At 35.4% G+C, this 17,326-nt stretch overlaps 1 protein-coding gene and 1 long non-coding RNA gene across 5 annotated transcripts in view; one reads left to right on the forward strand and one right to left on the reverse strand.

Moving 5' to 3' along the window:
• Positions 1-17,326, forward strand: part of RBL1 (RB transcriptional corepressor like 1) — a 64,903-nt gene that overhangs the window by 15,434 nt on the left and 32,143 nt on the right. For 3 of the 4 annotated variants that reach the window (XM_049650831.1, XM_049650830.1, XM_049650833.1), the window contains exons 8-14: positions 278-464; positions 1,603-1,769; positions 6,356-6,468; positions 6,660-6,763; positions 11,692-11,829; positions 13,311-13,475; positions 16,018-16,165. In XM_049650831.1, the coding sequence (XP_049506788.1) occupies positions 278-464; positions 1,603-1,769; positions 6,356-6,468; positions 6,660-6,763; positions 11,692-11,829; positions 13,311-13,475; positions 16,018-16,165 (1,022 nt within the window). The remainder of the gene's footprint in view (positions 1-277; positions 465-1,602; positions 1,770-6,355; positions 6,469-6,659; positions 6,764-11,691; positions 11,830-13,310; positions 13,476-16,017; positions 16,166-17,326) is intronic. The other variant, XM_049650832.1, reaches the window with a different exon arrangement.
• LOC125936639 (uncharacterized) overlaps positions 5,992-17,326 on the reverse strand; it is a 53,679-nt gene continuing 42,344 nt past the window's right edge. Inside the window, exons 4-5 of the long non-coding RNA XR_007462086.1 lie at positions 7,364-7,635; positions 5,992-6,372 (exon numbers count right to left, since the gene is read on the reverse strand). This is a non-coding gene — a long non-coding RNA (uncharacterized LOC125936639). The remainder of the gene's footprint in view (positions 6,373-7,363; positions 7,636-17,326) is intronic.

Here is a 17,326-nt window from a genome sequence, read left to right on the forward strand (position 1 = left end):
CAGAGCCTGGAGCCTGCTTCGGATTCTGTGTCTCCCTCTCTCTCTGCCCCTCCCCCACTCATGCTCTGTCTCTTCTCTCTCTCAAACATTTAAAAAAAATTTTTTTTTTAGTAAAATCTTTAAAGGGGCATCTGGGTGGCCAGTGGGTTAAGCATCCAACTCTTGATCTCAGCTCGGGTCATGATCCTTTCTCTCTTTCTCTCTCTCAAAATAAATAAACTTTAAAAAAATAATTTAAAAAAATCTTTAAAAGTAAATAAAATAATTCTCTTTTCAGCAAAGCAGTGAACAAGGAGTATGAAGAATATGTTTTAACTGTTGGTGATTTTGATGAGAGGATCTTTTTGGGAGCAGATGCAGAAGAGGAAATTGGAACTCCTCGAAAGTTCACTGGTGATGCCCCATTAGGAAAACTGACAGCACAGGCTAATGTGGACTGTAATCTTCAACAACACTTTGAAAAAGTAATATAACTTAGCCTGGCCTCAGTCTTGAATGATCTTTTTCTCTCTGTGTGTGATTCTACTAACAACAGACACATCTTTCAAGTTAAATCTTGAGTTTCTTCTACTAATTTTTATTTTCCATGAAAGCCTTAAAAGGTAATTTTTAAAAGTGGCATTTAGGGGGCACCTGGGCGGCTCAGTCAGTTAAGCATCTGACTTTGTCTCAGGTCATGATCTCACAGCTTATGGGTTCGAGCTCCACGTCGGGCTCTGTGCTGACAGCTCAAAGCCTGGAGCCTACTTTGGATTCTCTCTCTCTCTCTCTCTCTCTCTCTCTCTCTCTCTCTCTCTCTTTCTCTCCCCCCCCTTTCCTCCCTCCCTCCCTCCCTCTCTCCCGCTACCCCTCCCTCCCTCTCTCTCCACCTCCCCCTCTCACACTCTGTCTCTCTCTGTCTCTCAAAAAATAAATAAACATTAAAATTAAAAGTGGCATTTAGTATTACCTCATTTCTTGATGCTTTTCATATTTTTGATGTATTTTCCCAGAATGCCTGGACTTTTCAGTAGGCTATGTGTCTTTTGACATAAAGAAGGGTTTATGCTTTCTTATCATTCTTTGTATCACTTTAGCCACTTGCTTTAAAATTTAGTTTCCTTCTACCCATGACAAACTATGTGCTTTCCCTGAACTTTAGCCATACAACTCTGGGCTTGATTGTGAATAGTGAAGGCTTAATTCTGTATTTATGTGTAAAATGGGTTGGAGAATGAGGTCTAATGGAAAACTTACTGGTCTAGAAGGTAGAAAACCTGTTTTAGACCAAGCCTCTTCCATTAACTTTATCAGCTTCAACAGTTTTTTAAACTTTTCTGTGCCTGTTTCATATGTAAAGTGAAAATGTGTATATTTCAAATGAGTATTATGATAAAATGATATAATAGGTAGTAAGTACTTTGAAAAAGTGTTTTTTTGAATGTGAGGATGTTATTAGCATTATATTGTTAAAAATTTGGTGGATAACCAGAGGAGGGAGGAGAAAAGTACTACTAAATATGAATAGAGAAGGTGATACATACACTGAATTAAACACATAATGAGGGCAAGATAACTTTTTAATCTGTTTAAACTTTTTAAAAGATTTTTCTTTTTTGACAGAAAACATCATTTGCACCTTCTACCCCACTGACAGGACGGCGATATTTACAAGAAAAAGAAGCAGTCATTACTCCGGTTTCTTCAGCCACTCAAAGTGTGAGCCGATTACAGAGTATTGTGGCTGGACTGAAAAATGCACCAAGTGAACAACTTATGAATATTTTTGAGTAAGTATAATATTATCTTTCTAAATAAATTTTAATTACAAGGTATGTTGACCTAAAATCAGATGGAAGTACCTATTAAAGTTACATAGAGATATTATTTCATAATATTATAGACCTTAAAGTTTAAATAAATACATCTTAAGGTTATTTAGCCCTGACATCCCACTCTTATATCTACCCCTAAGTTATGCATTAATTGGTTTTCTTCTTACATTGACTTTAAATGGGTTCAGTCTAAATGTTCATCAAGTGGGAGATAATACATATTGATGGTGCAGCAGTAAATGGAATTTTAATGCAGTTGCTTAAGATAAAGAGGCATGTGTCCTAGTAAAGATGGTAAATAGAAGCCAGATCAGAGAACTTTCTTTCCTAATACTTAGTGAAATAAGAGAATAGTAAAAACCAGCAAACTACTTACTAGCAGCAACCAAATGAGGAGAGGGATATGATTTCATGCTATAAATTTCCAAAATGATGGTAAGGAAAGGAATGGATGGTTCTTATATGCCCATCTCCAAGAAGCATTACTAGGGAAAGAAGATATGTTGATGGATCTTGAGAATGTTTGTTAATACCCCAGATGTAGAGAGAAACAAATGGGGTTAGCAGGAAAATGAGTAAAAGGTCATAGATACCTTCCCAGGTGAAAGCCCCTATATTCCACCACCAAGATCGCAGCAGAAATATGAAAAACTCCCAGGGCCTGTCCTTTTCCAAGGTTCCATACCGATTTGGGGTGAGATCCTAATCCTAATAGAACTAGAAGATATCTCTGACTAGATATAGTGAACCCTGGAATAGGGATATTTAACTAAATCTCAGAAGAGTAATAAGCAAAGCCCTGATCTTCTAACAAAAGCTGAACATAACACCACCTGTGAGCTCTCTTCTACTCCCCAAACCTTTAGTTTACAGAAAAGTAGACAGAACAATCCTAACCTCAGACACAGCTCAAAAGATATGCAGACTGCTGATAGGGTAGGAAGACTGTCATGGAGAGCTTCAGTCCTCATAGCACTTGAATAAAATAGATCTGGACTAAACTGTGTAAGCATGAACAAGTTGAAAAGAAGTGTCAAGGTAATGATGCAAACATTTTATAGCAACAAGAGAAAGTGGGAAGCAAGAAAACATAGTATGCAAAACACAAAGGACCTAGAAACAAATAAATGGGAAGACATTCCATGTTCATGGATGGGAAGATTTAATATTGTTAAAATGTCCTTATTACCCAAAGCAATCTGTAGATTCAGTACAGTCCATATCAAAATGCCTGTGGCATTGTTTATAGAAATAGAAAAAAAATTCCTATAATTCATGTAGAATTTCAAAATACCTTTAAAACAATAAAGCAAGAACAACAAAGCTGGAATGCTTCCTGACTTCAAAATATATTGCAAAGCTACCATAGTCAAAACAGAATTGGATTGACATAAAGACAGGCTTGTAGACCAATAGAACAGACTAGAGAATGCTAAAATAAATCTTCATGTATTTGGTTAAATGATCCTTGACAAAGGTGCCAAGACTACACTATGGGGAAAGGATAGTCTCTTCAACAAATGCTGCTGGGAAAACTAGATGTCTACATGCAAAATAATGAAGGTGGACTCTTATCTTACACCATATCCAACAGTTAACTCAAAAAGTTAACTTAAAAACCTAGACATGAGGGGCACCTGGGTGGCTCAGTTGGTTAATCATCCAACTCTTGATTTTGGCTCAGGTCATAATCTCACAGTTCATGGAATTCTCTCTCCCTCTCTCTCTCTGCAACCCCCCACCCCCCAAATAAATAAACTTTAAAAAAATAGTTAAAAAAAATTAAAGACAACCTAATTGGAAGAAAACATTACTCAAGAGGCACAGCTTGCATTAGAAGAACTTGATAAAAACAAAGTATTTTTGCCATATGTGTTGCTTACCTCTCTACACATCATACTGGTCTGTTTGGACATGGAGTTGGGAGTCCTGAACACTGCACTCATTATCTGGTTTCAGGCAGATCACTTTCTTTCTCATAGTCTGGATTTGTTTTTCATTTCTTTTTTTTTCCTAATGTTTATTTATTTTTGAGTGAGAGAGCACAAGCAGGGGAGTGGCAAAAAGAGAGGGGGACAGAGGATCGGAAGAGGGCTCTGTGCTGACAGCAGAGAACCCAGTGTGGAGCTTGAACTCACAAACCGTGAGGTCATGACCTGAGCCAAAGTTGGACGCTTAACCACTGAGCCACCCAGTTGCCCTTGTTTGTCATTTCTGAATTAAGATTCTGTGTTTGAATGACAGAAAGGTAACAATATAAGGGTAACAGTTATTTCTTGCTAAGTGCCTTTTTAGTGCTGTATTTTTCTATTTATTATTATTTAGGCTTTGATGAGAATTACATACAGTTTATTGTTCCACTACTATAAATATATATAGTTGACCCTTGAACAGCATGGGGGTTAGAGTCACCAACCCTCCACACAATCAAAAAATATGTATATAACTTTTTTTTTAAGTAATCTCTCCACCCAACATGGGGCTCAAACTCATGATCCTGAGATCAAGTCACATGCTGTACCGACTGAGCCAGCCAGGCACTCCATAACTAATGATTCCCCCAAAATCTAACTAGTAACAGCCTACTGTTGACTAGAAGAAGCCTTATCAGTAACATAAACAGTTGATAGACACATGTTTTGTATGTTATATGTATTGTATACTGTATTCTTAGAATAAATTCAGCTCGCGAAGAGAAAATGTTATTAAGAAAATCATAAAGAGGGGCGCCTGGGTGGCTCAGTTGGTTAGGTATCTGACTGTGGCTCAGGTCACGATCTCATGGTTCATGGGTTCTAGCCCCACGTCAGGCTCTCTGCTGTCTGTACAGGGCCCACTTCGGATATTCTGTCTCCCCTCTCTCTTTGCCCCTTCCTCCATTCCTCCCTCTCTCTCTCTGTCTCTCAAATATAAACATTAAAAAAATTTACAAAAAAACCATAAAGAGAAAATACATTTGCAATACTGTACTATATTGAAAAAAATCCACTTATAGGTGGACCTGCACACTTCAAACTCGTCTTGTTGAAGGATCAACTGTATCTATTATATATATATTATATATAATATATATATATGAATACTGCTATAGCCTCTATTTTTCTTTAAATCAGGTTTATTGGAGTATAATTTATATGCAATAGGAGTCATCCTTTTAACTGTATAGTTGTATGAAATTTGACAAATGCATAGTTATGTAACCACCACCATCACAATCAAGATGTAGAACAATTCCATTAGCCCCCAAAATGTATGCCCCGTTTTAGTCAACCCCTGTGTCATTCCCACCCACTGGCAAATACTGATTTGTTTTTTATCCCTATAATATGGCCTATTATATATTATATATATAATATATATAACTGTATAGTTGTATGATTATATAATGTATAATTAAAATAATATGTAATATAATATATTATTACAATTATATATAATTATAATGTGTAATGTTTATAATTATAATAATATATTTATAATATAATTATAATTTGGAATTTCAACTTTATATTTACTTATGTAAGTATATTTTTATATATTAATATATATAATTATAAATATATGTATTTAAAATCATAATTATATTAGGAATTAAGTCTGAAATTTCAACATTATATTTATATTTACATAAGTATATTTTATATATTAATATATATAATTATAAATATATGTATTTAAAATTATAATTACATTTGGAATTAAATTTGGAATTTCAACATTTATAATTATACAATTATAATATAATTATAATAATATATTACATTTATAATATAATTATGTTTATAATTATAATTATTTATAATATATAATTATGTAATATATATAAATATATAGTAAATTATATTACATATTACAATATGTATGTGTAATATATACATAAATACTGCTATAGCCTCTATTTTTCTTAAATCAGGTTTATTGGAGTATAATTTATATGTCAATTTATATATATATAAATTTATATAATTTTATATAAATTTATATATACATTATATATACATATTATATATATTATATATATAGTATATATTATATATAGTATATGTTATGTATATTTTATATAAATTTTTATATATTATATAATATATACAATATATATTATATATGTTATATATAATATATAATAATATATATAATATATAATATATATATATAAATTTATATAATTCACAATAGGAGTCATCCTTTTAACAATTTCATTAGCCCCTAAAATTTATGCCCCTTTTAGTCAACCCCTGTGTCATCCCCACCCACTGGCAAATACGGATATATCTTTATCCCTATAATTTGGCCTTTTCTAAAATGTCATATAAATAGAAGAACAAAAGAAATAATATTGACACTGCTAATGTTGAAATTCCAAAACAGTATGCCAGATGATTTTGTTTAAAAGCTGTAGATTTATTTGAAACATGCTTTTAACATATCTAGATTTACAGTTGGGAATAAAACTGTGGTCACTAAAACCAAATTAATTCTTGAAGAAATGTTGGTAGTCTGGGTTTTTTTCCTGGTAATTAGGTTCCTCTTCTATTTTATAGATCTTGTATGCGTAATCCTATGGAAAACATTATGAAAATAGTGAAAGGAATAGGAGAGACTTTCTGCCAACACTATACTCAATCAACAGATGAACAGCCGGGATCGCACATAGGTAAGAAGACAAAACTAAAGTTGACACAGCATTGAAAGTAGATAGATTGGCCCTAAAAAAGTAGAAATTAAATTTTTTCCTTCCTTGCTATTCTTAATGTATAAGATTTAAGCTTATATAAGTTTTGTCCTTCAGTGCTTAACAGTTAACATTTCAGTAGCAAATATTTTCCCTTTTATTCCCCTCCCTAGACTTTGCTGTAAACAGACTAAAACTTGCAGAAATTTTGTATTATAAAATATTAGAGACTGTAATGGTTCAGGAAACACGAAGACTTCATGGAATGGACATGTCAGTAAGTAAATCCATTCTCCCAGCCACTGGTAAGGTTCAAAACTCCTAAGCCTTAAAACAGTGTATTGAGAGGCTCTAAGGGTGTTGTGAGCATCAGCAGTTAATAGCAAACTTAGCCAGTATGACTTGCTAGTTGGCCTTAGTTGTGTTTTGCACATCTAGACCTGGCCACCTCTAGGTAGAAATGTAAAGTACATGAAATTCATCTCCGGTACATCATTAGTATCCTTTCCCTTCAGGTCCTTTCATTCCCAGCTAGCTAATAATGAGTCACACCCCTCCCCCAACTATTAACCCGACTGATAATTAAGATATTTGCTCATACCTCCCAGGAATTTTTGAGGAATAAACTGTGAGTGGCTTGTTAAGAAATTGCTTTGTGTCCTTTGATCATTTGATAAGTCTGACCACTCTTTCCAATGGCTATTTAAAGGAATTTTTCAAAAAAGTCAAAGTTGTTGGGGTACATGGCTGGCTCAGTTCACAGAGTATGTGACTCTTGATCTTAGGGTGGTGAGTTTAAGCCCCATGTTGGGCATAGAGCTTACCATAAATACATAAGTAAATACATACATATGTACACACGTGCATATATACATACTGTTTATAAAAACTCAAAGCTGTTAATATCATCTTTCAGTTTCCTCCTCCTCCTCTTTCTTGTCACTCTTGGAGTCCTCTGACTTTCAGTTCCACTAGCAACAGGTTGATGTCTAGGGGTGCAGCATAACTAATGTAATAAAATTTCTTTTAGTTTTCATTCTGGAAATGTTCATCTCTCTCTTGTGTTGGTCCACCTTTTTCCTGGATTTCATGGCTTTCTCTTTTGTGATTTATCTTAATATTTGATAGAGCATATGGTTCCATAGCTTCCTGAGAAAGAAGTAAATTTTCAACTTTTTATTTTGAAATAATTATAGATTCACAGAAAATTACAAAAGTAGTACAGAGAGGTCCTATGTAGTCAGTTGCCCCCAGTGGCTACATTTTACATAGTGTAATATCAAAACTAGGAAATTAATATTGGAACAATGTATGTATCTTCCTCCTTACCATTGCATCACTTGTAGATTAATGCTACTACCACCAAAATCAAGATACTGAATTGTTCTGTTATTACAACAATCTCCCTCATGCTACCCTTTTGTAGTAATGCTCATTCTACTCACACTCTTTATGAGTTCAATTTTTTTTTTAATTTGTTAAGGTTCATTTTATGACCCCTAGTGTATTCTGCTGTTGTTGGGTAGAGTGTTCTGTAAATGTCAGTTCTATAGTATTAATTGTGGTGGTGTTGACTTCTTCTGTATCCTTGTTCATTTTCTGTCTGGCTCTATCAGTTGTTGAGAGCAGTATTGAAGTCTCCAGATATAATTGTAGATTTATCTATTTCTCCTTTCAGTTCTTTCCTTTTTTTTTCAGATTTTATTTTTAAGTAATCTCCCTACCCAGTGTGGGGCTCAAACTCACAACTCCAAGATCAGGTAATCTACTGACTGAGCCAGCCAGGCACCCCTCTCCTTTCAGTTCTATCAGGTTATTTTTTATTCATATATTTTGAAGCTCTGCTGTTTGATACATACACATTGAAGATTGCTATGTCTTCTTCCCTTTTATCATGAGATAATGTCCTCTCTGAAGCCGTTAATTGTTCCAAAGTCTTATCTTTTGTTCATATATAGCCACTCCTGCTTTTGATTGTTTGCATGGTATGTCTTTTTACATCCTTTTTTTTTTAAGTTTATTAATTTATTTTGAGAGAGAGAGAATGCGCTCAAGCGCACTTGAGCAGGGGAGGGATAGGGAGGGGGAGGGAATCCCAAGCATGCTCTGTGCTGTCAGGATGGAGCCCAGTGCAGGGCTCAATCTCACAAACCCTAAGATCGTGAGCTGAGACAAAATCAAGATTCAATTGCTTAACTGACTGAGCCACCCAGGCACCTCTCTATCCTTTTATTTTCAAGCTACATGTATCATTATCTTTGAGGTAAATTTCTTATAGGCAGCATGTAATTGAGTCACATTTTTTCATCTCAGTCTCTTTAAATCAGTAAATTCAGACTTAACATTTAATTATTGATCTGTTAGGGCATATGTCTGCCATTTTATTTCTTGTTTTCTGTTTGTACTCTTTGGTGTTTTGTTTGTTTTTTTCCCCCCATCTTCCTCTTGATTACCTGAACATTTTTTATTTGTTTTAAAAAATTTTTTTTAACATTTATTTATTTTTGAGAGACAGAGATAGAGCACAAGTTGGGGAGGGGCAGAGAGAGAGGGAGACACAGAATCTGAAGTGGGCTTCAGGCTCTGAGTTGTCAGCACAGAGCCCAACGCAGGGCTTGAACTCACGAACTGTGAAATCCTGACCTGAGCCGGAGTTGGACACTTAACCGACTGAGCCACCCAGGTGCCCCTATTTGTTTATTAAGCTCTATGCCCAACATAGGGCTTGAACTCATGACCGTGAGATCAAGAGTTGCATGCTCTACTGACTGAGCCAGCCAGGCACCCCTGCTTGAACATTTTTTAGACTGTTATTCTTTGTATGGATTTGTTTTAGTGGTTACTCTAAGCATTACGTTATATATGCATATCTTCACAGTCCACTGGTATAGACATTTTACAGTTCAAACAAAATGTAAAAGCCTTAAGGCCCTTTTTTAAAACTCTGCATAAAGGCTTTATTTTATTTTATTTTATTTTAGTTTTGTTTTGTTTTGTTTTGTTTTGTTTTGTTTTATTTTTTAGAGAGAGAGTGTGTGTGAGCTGGGGAGAGGGGCAGAGGGGGAGAAAGAATCCCAAGCAGGCTGCACCCTCAACACAGAATCCGACGTGGGGCTCAATCCATGACCCTGGGATATTTAAAGTTTATTTATTTATTTAGAGAGAGAGCACGAGTAGGGAAGAGGCAGAAGAGAGGGAGGGAGAGAGAATCCCAAGAGATTTGTGCAAACCCAAGGCTCAATCCCATGACCTTGAGATCGTGACCTGAACCAACCGACATCAAGAGTCGGACACTTAACCAACTGAGCTACCCAGATACCCCTTAAAGATTTTATTTTAAGTAACGCCTCCACCCAACATGGGCTCCAACTTACAACGCTGAGAACAACCGACTGAGCCAGCGAGGTGCCCCTTTTTTCTCTTTGTTTTAATTTTTGTCTTCCAGTGGGAGGATTTCCTTATATTGTTGGATTGTTCTTGGATATCCACTTACATTTAAATGAGGCACTAAAAATGGGACATTAATAAACCCTTATGGTAACTGAACAGTTTGGTTCAAAGCTTTGTTGGGGCGCCTGGGTGGCTTAGTTGGTTGGGCATCCGACTTCAGCTCAGGTCATGATCTCACACACAGTTTGTGGGTTCGAGCTCCGTATCAGGCTCTGTGCTGACAGCTCGGAGCCTGGAGCCTGCTTCCGACTCTGTGTCTCCCTTGCTTTCTGCCCCTCTCCCACTTGCACTGTGTGTGTGTCTCAAAAAATAAAAAAACATTAAAAAAATTTTTTTAAAGCTTTGTTGGCAAAAATAGGAATATAAACCCAACGGTCTCATATAATCATGTAGTATTAGAGACTCTCAACATTTGGTGTCTTTAAGATTCTTCTGGAATATTTCAGTTTCTGTAAAGAAGTATCTGCTAATTTTTTGCTGAGTGTTGGTGTTACTGAACAGAGCAAGAAAGGGAAACTTGATCTCACAATGCAGTCTGCAGACTTTTGCCTAAAACCACAGTTTCTTCTATGTCTGGTGTTCTCAAGCTCTGAGTCTCCCTAGTTCAGTCTTAGAATAATTCTCCAGATCCCTGTTGGGACAGACTAGAGGCCTATCATCTGCTTCATTAGAGTAGGGGTTGAATGGGGACCTGAGGAGTTCTAACTACTACAGACTTTCAAATCATCCATTCGTGTCAGCCCCAACCTAGCCCCTACTTTCCATTCCTCCTGTCCCTTCAGTTGCTATGTTTTCCCCAGGTTGCATGGAGCAAATTAATTAGGTCTAAGTGTGTCTCTTCAGGCCCTTATGTTTGACCATCCTATTTTCTACTGAGTAATTTGTCATCCTTCCATCCACTTTCAGTTTTCATGTATTCTAATTTGCAGTTACAGCTGACTTCTAGTTTTATCCAAGGAGTTTCTGTTTCTTATCCTTTTTGTTGATTTCGAGTGATATTTAAAAGAAGAATGGCAACAAACACTTTTTAAAACTGAAAATTTTGTTAAATCTTAAACTCAAAAAAAAGTCTTAATGGTCAACACGACTTTTATCTTCTTAGTAAATTATTTCTCTGAACTTTTTTAAGTCTTAGCTGTGACATAATACCTTTGATTTTAGTGTTTTGATTAACAAATATTTTTTTATTAAGTTTATTTGTTTATTTTGAGAGAGACAGAGACAGTGCAAGTCGGGGAGGGACAGAGAGAGAGAGAGAGAGAGAGAATCCCAAACTGGTTCTGCACTGCCAGCGCAGAGTCCGGTGTAGGGCTTGAACCCACAAAGCCGTGAGATCATGACCTGAGCTAAAACCGAGAGTCTGACTCTTAACTGAACCACCCAGGCACCCCTGATTAACAATCTTTATGTTAACAAAATAGTTGTTGTAAAACTGGCATTTAAAAACGAACGGAACAACAAAAAAAAAAAAAAATGGAACCGATCCTAATGCTTCCTCTTGATGGGAATATTGACTGTTTTATTATTTCAAAGCAGATTGTTGTGTATGCCTCATTTAAATTTAAAATCTACCATTGAGCAAGATTATATGTTATAACAAAACTCTTTACCAGTTTGAGAGCTCACATTATTATCTTTGATAATCTGGTATAATATAATGTACACATTATTTTATCTTGTTTCTATAGTCTTTATAGAATGGCAAAGGCTGAAATTGCTGAGAAATATTAAACTGCAGTTTTTCTGTTCTCCAAGGTTCTTTTAGAGCAGGATATATTTCATCGTTCCTTGATGGCCTGTTGTTTGGAAATTGTGCTCTTTGCCTATAGCTCACCTCGTACTTTCCCCTGGATTATTGAAGTTCTCAATTTACAACCATTTTATTTTTATAAGGTGAGATGAGAGCAAAGTTATGATATGGTGCACCTCATAAACATTCTGTTTATCTTAGTGTTAAAGTTACAGGCTGTAATGATGTCTGGGAAATATTTCCAGAGGTATTCTGAAAACATTTTAGTCCTTTGGGTGGAATCAAAAACAAAAGGGAAAGGATGAGGATATTAGTAAATTCAGCCAGTCTCAAACTGCAGTCCTTTTTCCTTCACTGACTTGCAAATGTGACCAGGAATTAAGTAGTTAGCTTTGAATTTTCCATATTTATAAATGGAAATCATAATCCTATTAAACAGATGCATAATGAAGAAGAAAAGCTCTTTTCCCCAGGAGAAAGAAAAGGTATAAAATGGTTTGTGGTTATGGTTTAGCTAATGAAGCTGAAATAAAAGATTGTGCTCCTTCCTTAAATTTGAACTAATTCAGTGTGGATCAGTCTTACTTAGCTTTTTTTTTTTTTTTTTCCTGCTAGAACTATTTTATTAATCTTTTTCTTACACAACATAAGGGTCACAACTACAGTAACATTTAATGTTACCTAGTATCCGAATTTAAGACTGATGCTACTACATTACCCTTATTGGTATGATTTAGTTAATATTTTGCTGTATGTGCTATTTTCAAAGTATTTATAGAAAAGTTAGTTTGAAGAGTTCAATTTTTATACCTAAAATATGTCTCAAGTAATGGAAGATCATTAAAAGCTTATCCATTTGAATTGCTGAGTGGGATTTAAATATTTTTTTAGTGTCTTAGGGAAAATTGCTTCTGATACTTTTGATGTGTGTTTTCAGATTTTCTGTTAGGAAATATAAGTAATTTTATTCAAGGACAATGTTGGTTTTGACCTTATCTGATAGCAATTCATTTTTATTTGTAGCATCCTTTTTTCATTCAAGAAGTTAAATGCCTTTGTTCTTTAACCACATAAATAATATAGCCTCCTTGAAGAAAAACAGGAAAGTACATATAAATGTGAATATTAAAACCATACAATATAATCCTAATTATAAATAATAATCACTTAATATTTTTGTGTATATACCTACAGACTTTGTTCTAGAATTTACCCTTATTAAAATAGAATTATATAATATAAGCAGAATTCCTTTTAAATATATTATTCATCTATTCTCTTGATCTATTGGTAAGAATTGTCTGAGAAGAGAGTAAATTCAAAATAGCACTGGACTCAGAACCCAAGACCCGACTTCCACTATTGGCCTTGGTTGACCAGTTTCTACCTATCATTGCCTCATTTCTCCATGTGTAAAAGAAAACATGAAAAACAGAAATGTATGTGAAAGTATTTTGGACATCTTAAGAAGTCCTTTTAAATTAAAATATATCGATCAGCCATTGAATCATAGTTCAATAATATCATTAGTTCTGTGTCCTTATAAGACCAAAGCTAGTCATACATGAAAGCCTAGAAATGACTAAGACTACCTATATTACCTTTTCAATTTTCTCTTTACCAGGTTATTGAGGTGGTTATCCGCTCAGAGGAGGGACTTTCCAGGGACATGGTGAAACACCTGAACAGCATCGAAGAACAGATTTTAGAGAGTTTAGCGTGGAGTCACGATTCTGCACTGTGGGAGGCTCTCCAGGCTTCAGGAAACAAAGTTCCTACCTGTGAAGAGGTGAGTCAGGGCAAGGCTGATGATCCTGTCATTTTAAAAAATAATAGCTTTATGGGGTGCCTGGGTGGCTCACTCAGTTAAGTGTCCAACTTCAACTCAGGTCATGATCTCGCGGTCCATGGGTTCGAGCCCCACATTGGACTCTATGCTGACAGCTCAGAGCCTGGAGCCTGCTTCGGATTCTTTGTCTCCCTCCTCCCTGCTCCTCCCCTGCTCACACTCTGTCTCCCTCTCTCAGGAAATGAATAAACATTAAAAAAAATTATTTTTAAACATACAATTTAGTGTTTAGTACGTTCAAGGATAGGTGCACCCATCACCTCAGTCAAGTTTGGAACATATCCATCACCTCAACAAGAAACTGTATCATTTAGCTGTCACTTTCCTCACCCATCTTCTTCTCCTTAGCCCTAAGCAACCTTAATCCACTTCTGTCTTTATTAATTTGTGTATTCTGGACATTTCAAATATGTGGAAGCATATGATATGTGGTCCTTTGTGTCTGGCTTCTTTCACTTAGCATTATGTTTTCAAGGTTCGTCCACGTTACAGGATATATTAGCACTTCATTGCTTTTTATGGCTTAATGATACTCTGTCATTTGAATATATCATTTTGTTCATCCATTTATCAATTGATAAACATTTGGGTTGTTTCTGCCTTTTGGCTTTTATGAATAATGCTGCTATCACCGTTCAAACACAAGTTTTGTATGGACATGTTTTTATTTTTCTTAGGTACATTTCTAGGAATAGAATTGCTGGGTCACGTGTACCTCCAGCTGTGTACCTCCAGTTTGGGGAAACCATCACACTCTTTTGAAAGTGGCTGCACCATTTAACATTCCTACCATCAGTGTATGAACATTCCAGTTTCTTCACATCTTCTGTAAAACTTACCTTTGTTTTTTCTTCCCTGACACTTATCTTTTTTATTCGAGCCATTAGTAGACATAAAGTGATATTTCGTTACGGTTTTTATTTACATTTCCCTGTTGGCTAATGATGTGCAGCATCTTTTCATGTGCTTATTGGCCATTTGTGTATCTCCTTTGGAGAAATATCTATTCAAATCCTTTGCCGTTTTTTAATTGGGTTATTTGTCTTTTTATTATTGAATTATAGGAATCCTTTATATATTGTAAATATGACTCCCTTATCTGTTAATAGGATTTTTAAAATTTGCCTTTCATTTCATGGGTTGCCTTTTAATTTCTTGATCAAGTCTTTTAGAACACAAAGTTTTTAATTTTGATACTGTCCTGTTTATCTATTTTTTTCGTTTCTTGTGCTTTTGGAAGTCATATCTAAGAAACCACTAATTTTATCATATTTAATTTTTCAAATGTCTGTAAAAAATTAAATGGTTTTCATTAGTAGTATTTAGAATTTAAAAAATCAGAAATTTGTGCCTAATACACACAAGCCACACATTTCACAGTTTAGTATCATGTGAGAAACTGAGTTTTTTCTCCTTTACCTCTGTGTTGCTCTTTCGTAACTCTTGTCTTTTCATCTTTCTTTGCTTTTCTGTGTCTTATACTTCATGAAACCTGGTGAATTTTTCCCTAATTCCACACTACTGGAAGGACTATCCAAGACCAGGAAGAACTGAAAAGAAAATGATTTCTTGAAATCTCTCTTCCATGTATCTTTGGTTTTTTGCAACAAACTGTGATTAACTGTGTAATCTTTAGTATTCATCAATACTTCCATTGTAGAATCTCTTGGGAAAGTGAAAAAAGGCAATGAACTTGAAGAAAGAGGATTTGGGTTGAAGCCCTTGCTCTGTTACTTAATAGTAGTTGTCCTTGGGGCACCTGGGTGGCTTAGTTGGTTAAGTGCCTGACTCGTAGTTTCAGCTCGGGTCATGATCTCATGGTTCATGAGATTGAGCCCCACGTCAGGCTCTGCACTGAAAGCACGGTGTCTGCTTGGGATTCTCTCTTTCCCTCTCTCTCTGTCCCTCCTCCACTCCTGTTTTCTCTCTCTCTCTCCCCCTCAAAATAAATAAAAAATAAACTTTAGTGGTGCCTGTGGTGGCCCAGTTGGTTAAGCATCCAACTCTTGATTTCAGCTCAGGTCATGATCTCACGGTTCATGAGTTCAAGCCCAGCACTGGGCTCTGTGCTGACAGTGTGGAGCTTGTTTGAGATTCTCTCTTTCTCTCTCCCTCTCTCTGCCCCCTACCAAAATAAATAAACAAACATTTAAAAAAATATAAACTTAAAAAATAGTAATTGCCCTCAGGCAAATTTCATATTTTAAGCCTGTATTTTGTCATCCTTAAGTGGAAATAGATGGTGCCTACCTCATCACTTTACTTCTAGAAGTGGTCAATAAACTTAAGGAGATAAATTATAAAATTAAGTGAGATATGTGTAACAACACAAACTATTGAGCACTTTATGCAAGTTCTATTTTGTGAAGAAGAAAGAAGGGAAATAAAACAGTTGAAGAAGACTTTTTTCTCATTTTTCTGTTATAAGTTTTCATCAGTAGGTTTATCTATATGTAAAGCAAGAGGTTTTTATTTTTTACAGGTTATATTCCCAAATAACTTTGAAACAGGAAATGGGGGAAATGTACAGGGACACCTTCCTATGATGCCGATGTCTCCTCTAATGCATCCAAGGGTCAAAGAAGTTCGGACTGACAGTGGGAGTCTTCGAAGGGGTAGGTTCAACACAGGTAAAACAAAAAAATAACAAAGATAATTTTCTCAAAATTTCAAGTCTTGCTAATATATTATTATGAAATCTAATTTCTTCATCAAGATTGAAAAAGGGGCTTATGGGGGCGCCTGGGTGGCTTGGTCGGTTAAGCGTCCGACTTCGGCTCAGGTCATGATCTCACGGTCCATGAGTTCGAGCCCCGCGTCGGGCTCTGTGCTGACAGCTCAGAGCCTGGAGCCTGTTTCAGATTCTGTGTCTCCCTCTCTCTCTGCTCCTCCCCTGTTCATGCTCTGTCTCTGTCTCAAAAATAAACAAACGTTAAAAAAAATTAAAAAAAAAAAGAAAAGGGGCTTATGAAAAAGAATTTTTAAATTTAAAAGATAAACAGGGGCTAGGACACCTGGCTGGCTCAGTCAGTAGAACATGGGACTCTTAAACTTGGGTCATGGGTTTAAACTTATACCCACATTGGGTGTGAAGCCTACTTAAAAGTAAAAATAAAACAAAATGTAAAAGGAGGCTTATGCTAACACCCTTTTGTGGCTTGTTGTATAGTTTTTCATATCAAAGTAATAAGATTTTCACTCTGTTTTTTAATATTTTTTTACTTCAATGTCAGTTGTTGTGGAAATAGTATTTTAGCCTTTTAATAAACACACTTTTCCTAATGCTAACAGAAAACTGTAAATAAGCAAAATACCTACTTTTCAAATGTGACGAAAGTTATATTCTTTCTCTATGTATGTCTTTATAGAAAGAAAAGTATTTGAAGCAGAGCAAAAAACTCTTTGGGATGCTTAAGTTCATCTAAGAAATAACTTATCCATACTCTCTTAAAATAGTTCATATGAACCTTATGGGAAGATTTTAGTTCATTCGTCCTTATTTTCTCTTATGATGTGTGCATCTGATGTGTGCATCCTCTGGATTATATGAATTTTTTCTTGAATTTTTTAATCAGTTAAAATCTTTTGATCACATATCCCTGAACAAACTTCAGATGAACAAGTACTCGGGCTTCACATGGCTCTTGATCCAACTTGAACTATAATTTTGTGTATGTGTGTGCAGGCACACATATAGTCTTTGCTTTACATGTAGTCCAAGATGATAAAAATGTGCATGCAAAACAGTCTTCATAAGCAGTGAGAATGATTAGGATTGTTTTATGACCTTT

Source organism: Panthera uncia, assembly GCF_023721935.1.
Source record: "Panthera uncia isolate 11264 chromosome A3 unlocalized genomic scaffold, Puncia_PCG_1.0 HiC_scaffold_11, whole genome shotgun sequence".
Lineage (NCBI taxonomy): Eukaryota > Metazoa > Chordata > Mammalia > Carnivora > Felidae > Panthera > Panthera uncia.